The 8,562-nt window shown below is 33.0% G+C and overlaps 1 protein-coding gene across 1 annotated transcript; it reads right to left on the minus strand.

The window, feature by feature from the left end:
- Positions 1-7,133: 7,133 nt before the first annotated feature.
- On the minus strand, positions 7,134-8,138 carry LOC101965226 (olfactory receptor 5T18). Its single transcript, XM_013366333.2, has one exon. The coding sequence runs from the start codon at positions 8,052-8,054 to the stop codon at positions 7,134-7,136; it is 921 nt and encodes a 306-aa protein (XP_013221787.2). The 5' UTR covers positions 8,055-8,138.
- Positions 8,139-8,562: the final 424 nt, after the last annotated feature.

Here is an 8,562-nt window from a genome sequence, read left to right on the forward strand (position 1 = left end):
ATCAGTATTATAATATTGATAAAATATTATTGATGATAATATTAGATATTCTATATGTTACCTTCCATTGACAGATTAGAAGGAAAAGACAAATTAACCAAGATAATTATTTTCATGTCCTTCTTAAAAATTAAGACTTATTTTCAGTTCAAATCTCATTCATGATCAGGACTAGGTTTTTTGTTTATTTTTTCCTGGTATATTTCTAACGAGTCCCACAACAAAGAATTTTCTTTTGCAATCCAGTGTGTTAGACTTCTAGCAGAATTACTATCTTCTCAAACTCTTAAATTTAGCTCATAAGGAATTTCATCAATTAACGTCTTTGCTCTCTTGTGGTTTGTATTTTAATTGTACCCTGAGGTCAAACCTAATATGTCTGGAAAAATATCAAATCAAAACATTAATAGATGCAAGTTCCTCACTTACATTTATTTCATTTATATAGCCTTGGACATACTGAAAAATGTATCAAGTTTTGAAAATGTTTACCTTGATCTTATCAGTAAAAATATACATGAAACACTTTCAAAAACATTACCTCCTTATTATAATCTATGAGACTCACTGTGCTACAGAATCTCAAATAAACTCTGTTTCTACTTGGTCTTCCCAGATACCCTTACTACAAGAATCCAGTTTTTCTGTTCACTGACTTACTGTTGTTAATGTATGCTGAAATTAGGATTGTATCCATGCTACCAAATAGTGTACAGATTTAACACAGGCATTCAGCGATTTGTAATAGATGGCATGCAATGGTAGACACAAATAAGCCTTGGCTGAGAATAAAATACGATCTCAGAAAACAAGTAAGAAACCTGAAGAAAATGTAAAACTTGTGGTCTCAGTTTGATGCTCAGATGATAGGTCAATACTCTTAAAAGCTGAATCACATTATTTTACAATTTTCGTTTGCTTATTTTAAAGCAGCTTCTTGGACAATATACCTATAAAGAGTTGGTTTCTTATTTCTGATGCTGGCCACTAAAAGTGAAATTTTCAAAATGGCCCAGAGCATGGACATGCATTTATAACCATTAATTTAGAAGGATCTCGGTAGAGTTGTCTAATTGATTTCTTCTAGTGTGATTATAATATCATCTTCTTTATTTTTAAAAGAATTCAGTACTACCATAGTGGAATATGCAAATTCTCCATGTAGACTTCCATTTGTAGGGAAAATATTCTCCATTCTTCCCTGTCATATTAGATATATTAAAATAAATAGAAGCTCTTATAGATATGACTTATTGCTTCGTAACAATCAACATAATCATATAGTAGGACAAAAGAAAGAATGCAATATATATTCTCCTAAAACCTACATCTTGAGAAAACAAAAATTTGAAAGTGTTGTGCTGTACACCTGAAATCTCAAATTTCATTTCATTCTCTTATGTATCCATTCAACAGACATTGATTTAAGAGATGTTAGAGGAGAACCACTTAGCTTAATGTGAACTATAAAGATGACAATGAGATTGCACCTATTTTTGCCTTAGACTTAATTGCTTGTTTCAGTTTTCTAAATTTGTCTACATTGTTAGCTTATCTGATACTTGGTCACTAAACTAAAACTGGTATATGGACACCAATGTCCTATCATATTAGAGAATAAATGAACATAGTATGATTGTTGGCTCAATTTAATCCATAGCTACCTTGTCCAACTTGAATGTTATAATTTAAGTATTTCTAACCTTTTATTTAAATGTTTTTGACTTTAAAAGTTTGTAGTATATGCTTTACTATCTACACTGACATTAATATCCTAAATAACAACATAACAACATTAAAAAAATAGCATTAAGAAATTAACCATCATACAATTATATAATTACAGACCATTTAATCTCACCAGTTTTTCCACTAAAGTGTTTTTTTTCCTTTTTCAGTATCTAACACATAGTACTGTATTACAATTAATGTTATCTCTCCTAAGTCAAATGTACTATGGTTGGGATATATTTTTTCTCCTTTTCCTTGCACAACTGTGATATATTTTTAGAAGCACTGGTAAAGTATTTTATAGAATATTTCTCAATTGTAGTTTACCTGATATTTTCTCATATTGATTTGTGGTCATTTAAACTTTGTAATAAATTATGCATATGGGTTTTTCATCTTTTGACAGGTTGATAGGTGATAATATTTGTGATATTAATCTTGACTACTTAGCCAATGTAGTGTCTGCCACACTTCATTATTAAGGTGTGATTTTTTTCTTGTAATTAAAAAAATTAGGAGGAGATAATTTAGACTCTAGAAATATTCTATTACAACTTTTCCCCTTGTCTGTCTGTTACCATAGCAATTACTATGTTATTTTGGTAGATTGTTCCTATTTTCTTATTCTGTTAAAACACATTAACTGAAATAATTCTGTGAAGAATGGTTGATATTTCTTCCCTATATACTTATTTATTCAGTTATTTGTTTATAACAATATAAACGCTGATAATGATTTTTTTTAAGTGGTGGGGAGGTACCAGGCATTGAACTCAGGGGCACTCAAACACTAAGCTGCATCCATATTTGTATTTTTTTTAGACAGTTCCTCACTCAGTTGCTTATTTTTGCTGAGGTTAGCTTTGAATTCATGATCCCCTCCTGTCTCAGCCTCCCCAGCTGCTGGGTTTACAGCAGTGAACCATTGCACCTGGCCTAATATTGATTTTTTTTGGGGGGGGGTTATTATCCAATACTATCATCATGTATTTTTTTTCTCAAATTATTCTAGCTTTGTTAATAGAACCATCAAATTGTGTCCTGTGTACTTTGCTTTATCACATGTCCCTCTCTTTTAAAAATTATTTTAGTTTTCCACTTAATGCCCTCGGGTATCTTGTATTTTCCTCACCCACCTTAGCTCAAGAATTGAGCACTTCTCTATGGGTCCTTGCTATCATTTGGAACAATAATATTTAGAAGATAGACTTTGAACAACATCATGGTATTGTTTATGTATATTTATAATCATCTTTTTAGAGTGTATCATGTTATAATCTAATTTATTAATTCCCAAGATTCTATACTTACAATTTTTCAAATAAAAATTATGATATTACAGAAAATGTTTATTTGAGGGAACCATAATTCTGAATTTGTTTCCAGGAATGTCATGTACTATCATTGTCACAATTTCTGAACTTTTCTCATTGTGTTTATGACTGCAAATAACAATAATATACTAGCACCTGCCTCATGCATTTTTAAAGATTATATAAAATTCTATATGCAAAACATCAGCATGAGTTTGAAAATATAACAGGTATTAAATTAATATTTGAGTTGTGTCTTAATATTCATGACTTTAGAGTAATCTGTTATATTCAAACATTAATATTCATTGAACTGTTGTCTCCATTTTGGGGTAATTATATGAATAACTCTATTTGAGAATTTTTTTATGAAATGCTAATTGAACAATGATTTTTTTTCTTTAAATAAGTAACTAGAAATACTATGCTAGATACAAACTATGACTTTCTACTGCCTGTCAAATGGAGGCAAGCTAGACTGGCCAGGCAATTGTTTACATCACTGACCATTGGTTTTATCATTGAGCATTTACATCAAGCCCCACATTTAGTAGAGATTGACAAGTCAAAGATTATCTTACTAGATATTTTTTAAAACATGCATGAAGAACACTTCCACATCTTTATTATTATTAAATGTTGAAATGTCCATTTCTAAATATTATTGAAAGCTTTGCTACGCGCGCATGCACAGCACACACACACACACACACACACACACACACACACAAAAGCCCTGATGATTATTAGAGATAAAGAACCTTATTGAAGGATATAGGGGAGAGAAATCCTAACCTAATAAGTCTTTAGAGAAAGTAAGACAAATGAATCGATGAATCAAGATGAATCTATGGTTTTGTTCCACTTATCTGGCTTGTGTTGACTAAGTGTATGGAAATGATTCATCAGAAAAATATAATAATACTATAGGTTCAAGGAAAGTAGTGACATCAGTTCAGAATATTGAGTTTGAGAAACTTAAGACATTGAGAAATGGAACTATTTTATGATTTAATGTTAGAATGTGTCTATTCAGAAATTCTTAGCTATCTTGATTAGCTACAGTGACACAGTAATGTTTCACAGGGTATTGAATAACAAGAGACCTGTGCTGAATTCAGAATTCATAATGAGTAAGGAGGCCTAAAGCAAATATGTATGTTCTCTCCAGTCTGGTCATCCCTTGGCCTTTTGGGGGGGCTTTGATCCTAGGCTCCCTTTCCCTACCAAACTCCACAGATGCTCAAGTTCCTAAGGTGAAGTGTGTAGTATTTACATATAACTTAGGTGTATCCTCTCATATACTTTATGTTAATCTGCTGGTAATATCAATCACAATTACTTGTAATACCTAGTGCAAGGCAAATGGTAAGTAAAGTGTCGCTATACTGTGTTTTATTTTTATTTATTTATTTATTTATTTTTGGAACTTCTCCCCAAATATGTTCAGTGAGCACAATGATGTAACATACTTGTAGCCAGGAGTCACCCAGATTTGCTGGCTGCTCTGGACTGATGGCATTGATGTCTGCTGAAGTCAGCCTGTTGATGGCAGGCTGGAGATGGAGGTCTGGGTGCTAAACTGAAGTCTGGGACTAATCTTACTATCAGACACTAGGGCAAGTCCCCATGTCCCAGCCTGGAGTATAGAGCTGTGGGTATGCACAATGCTGAGTTTTCCTGGGGTGGACCAGTGTTGGTGTTGAAGGTGAGCGCTTGTGTTTACATCACAATGACAAAAGTTAACAGATCTTCCAGTGTTGCCAGGCCTTGAGGGAGCTAGGAATGTGAGTAATGCAAAGCCATCTTCTCTCTCCTCTGCAATGCCTGTTTCTTATTATTGGGAAGTCCCCTGGTTTCCTGACTCTGTGTTCTGCACAGAAAGGCATCAGTAAACCAAAGGAGTGAGAATCAGCTGGGAAATTAAAAGTCTGAAGAATATTTAGAAATAAACACAAAAGATATGGACAATGCAGGAAGTGAGAGGCTGTAGGTAAACTGGCCTGATTGCAGACTTACCACTTGATCAGTAATTTTTCCTCCTGTAGATAACTGGCACCTTAAGGCTATTTGAGTGCACTGGTATCTCTTTCTACCTCCTGGTGCATTCATTTGAACCTAGGATTGTCTGAACCAATAAATTCCACTCTCTTTGAGCAGGAAGTTTCTAAGGCAAGTAAACAGCTCAGACAGGTGAGATGACACTGATAGTTCTTTGAGGGGCACATCTCTGCTATGGCTCAGAAAAGTCATTCCCTGCTGCCAACAGTTTCCTTGCTTTTTCTGAAGGTATTTTTCTGCATGGATTGTGGTTTAAATTGATGCTATTGACAGGAGGGATGATCACTGAAGAGTCAATCCCTATCTATTACTCCACTCCTCTACTCAGTGCAGTTCTTTAAAGGTCAAATATACTACAATGTGTATAGAAAGTTTAAGTAGAGGACTGGATGACACTATCTGCAAGAATAAAATACTGGTTGTGATTTTCATATCAGAGATATAGCATGTAGGAAGAGTGTCTAACTAAACAAAAAAAAAGCAGTTTGCAATGATTAAATTTAATTCACACTGGTGATTTAGAAGTGCATTGTATCTTTTAAGGGATAATGTAGAAACTGGCATTGAAAAACTGAATGTTTTTATATAGGAAATGAGAAGAAAGAAACACAGAGAAGACTCCAACATTAGGAAAACCTAATATGTCTCCAAAAAATATTTTTAGTCAACAACATATTCAAGACAGATGACAAACTACACAATATAAACGTTTTTGTAGGCATTTATATTAAACTTTAACACCAAAGAAGAAAGGAATCTCTTTTGATTCAACAGTATCTGAAATAATCATGGAAAACTGTCATACATTAGCTGCCAAGGGATTCCGATATAGCAAACAATATAAACTGAATTTTGTTTAGAAAAAAATAAAAATTTAAAAACAGAACTTCTGGAATCATTCCAGTTACATTTGTAAAAAAAAAAAACTGCATAACCCTTCTGAACAAAAGAAATAAGAGGGAAATAAAAAATACCATTTAGAATATGAATTATTAAAATATGTGGAATGCCACTAACCCACTGTTCATTAAAAATGTGTGCGTATTTCCGATTTCTAAACTATGGATTTCTGGACTTCTTAGATTTTATAGTTAAGAAATCTAGGAAGGAATGGAAAAATTGACTAACAAGAAAGAAGAAAAACTAAAAGAGAAAAGAGTAAACAAGGAAATATGAAAGTAAATAATATTTAAATTAAATTGTTAGTTATTTTGTCTTAATTGAAAGAAACTGTTTTTGACAGAAATAGTTACTCATTAAGGAAGAATTTATTGAGCAATATTAAGTATCATTCTCTTAGATTTGTAAAATAGTAGATGAAATATTGATCTAAATGTATGTTATATAAAATAGTGAAGACTGCAAAAGACACATTTAAGGAAGAAGGAAGATGAAGAAATAAGACACAATACGGTAAATTTCAATGATCTTAATGTATTGAAGAGACCTTAATCAATACGGAAAACCTAGGGTGGTAACTAAGTGAACTATAAAGGAGAGTCTTCCAAACAGGAGAAACAAATGCAAAAAAATCATGGCAGGAATATTTTGTGCTAAGAGATGTTATGTATTTGTGTTGTTGAGATGTTGTTTAAACTTAGTCCCAGTTTTTAAAAATAGAATTAAATTGCATGCTATAATATGAAGGTTGTATTATTAAAATTAAAAAAAATGTTTTCAATCATTGATTGAGACAGTGACTTTGCTTTCTTTTTTATTTGTTATAATTATGCATATCAATAGGATTTATTATGCCATATTCATGCATTCACATAACATAATTCACTAAATCTCATTCCCCAGGACCTTCCTTTCCCCCTCATTTCTTGTCTTGATCTGTGCAGGTACCATGGTGACTATTATCTTTATTTCAAAATGTCAAAAGGAAAACAACAACAACAACAAAAAAAACCCTCTTAATAAAATACTACCTTTCTTTCTCAGAACTGATGATTGGGGCACATTAATAATTAGTTTTCATTTTTGTCACTTAAAAGTTTAATGTGAAATATTCACTTTATCCATGCACTATTTTTTTCTGAGCACTCTATTTATTGCTTCTTTTACATCTTTGTTTCTTAAACTGTAGATGATGGGATTCAACATGGGAATCATGATGGTGTAAAATATTGATACTATCATGTCATGTTCCAGAGCATAGCTAGAACTTGGTCTCATATACATGAAAAGGATGGTCCCATGATAAATGGACACTCCAGTCAGGTGGGAGCCACAGGTAGAGAACACTTTCTTCTTCCCTTCAGCAGAATGCATCTTCAGAATGGCCAACAGGATGAAGCTGTAGGACACCAGGACAATCAGGATAGTGACTATCTCAATGGAGCTCACAAAGATGAAAAGCAAGAGCTCATTTATGTGAGTGTCAGAACAAGAAAGGGCAAGAAGAGGAGGAATGTCACAGAATATATGTCTAATTTCATTAGACCCACAGAATGACAGGCTAAAAATGGCCACTGTGTGTATAGTAGCATGGGAAATGCCACCAACATAGGAAGCAATGATGAGTGGCACATAGACCCTGGGTGACATGCTCACTGAATACAGAAGTGGGTTGTAGATGGCCACATAGCGATCATAAGCCATGGCTGCCAAGATAAAGCACTCTGTGGTTCCAAAACTAACAGCAAGAAACATCTGTGCTGCACATCCAAGAGATGAAATGACTTTTGTTTTTGAAATAAAGTCTATTAACATTTTTGGAGTAATAACCGTAGAAAAGCAGGCATCTGAGAATGATAAAGCACTCAGAAAATAGTACATTGGATTGTGGAGTCGGGAATCCCCAGAGACCAATATAATCAATCCTAAATTACCTATGAGAGTGAAAAGGTAAATTGGAAGAAACAGGAAGAAGAGAATGACCTGCAGTTCATTGCTGTCTGTGAAGCCCTTGAGTACAAACATGGTAACTTCAGTGACATTCTTCATGCTGAAATCTCATAGTACAAACTTGAAGATATTCAGGAGTTTATAGTTTATGCTGCTATGAAAATAATGAACAATATTATAAATCAAGGGGAAATAAAATTATATTGATATATTATCTAGTGGGCATAATAAGCAGGCAGAGGTGGAGGAGGCAATGACAAGATGGTAGGCCAAGGGTGGAGTACTCATGCATGATCAGCTGCAAGGTACTGGGGGGATCCCTGACTCAACACTTACCATTCCTAAAGCCTTAGCAGATTTAGTATTAAATCATACTGAAGCACAAAGTGAGTAAAAATATAAATTAAAAAAATTTTTCTAATATCCAATCCCACATGTGTTCACATCATATGAAAAATAACTTCAGACTTCTAGATCTTTCAGTACTTGTGTAAAATGATTTGATATAATCTATGCTCTTTCATAATTAGAGCATTATAAATTCTATAACAATAAATAACAATAAAATGGCATTAATAAAATTTTATTTAAAATAAAGTCTATATAC

This window comes from Ictidomys tridecemlineatus, chromosome 4 (genome assembly GCF_052094955.1).
Source record: "Ictidomys tridecemlineatus isolate mIctTri1 chromosome 4, mIctTri1.hap1, whole genome shotgun sequence".
Taxonomy (NCBI): Eukaryota; Metazoa; Chordata; class Mammalia; order Rodentia; family Sciuridae; genus Ictidomys; species Ictidomys tridecemlineatus.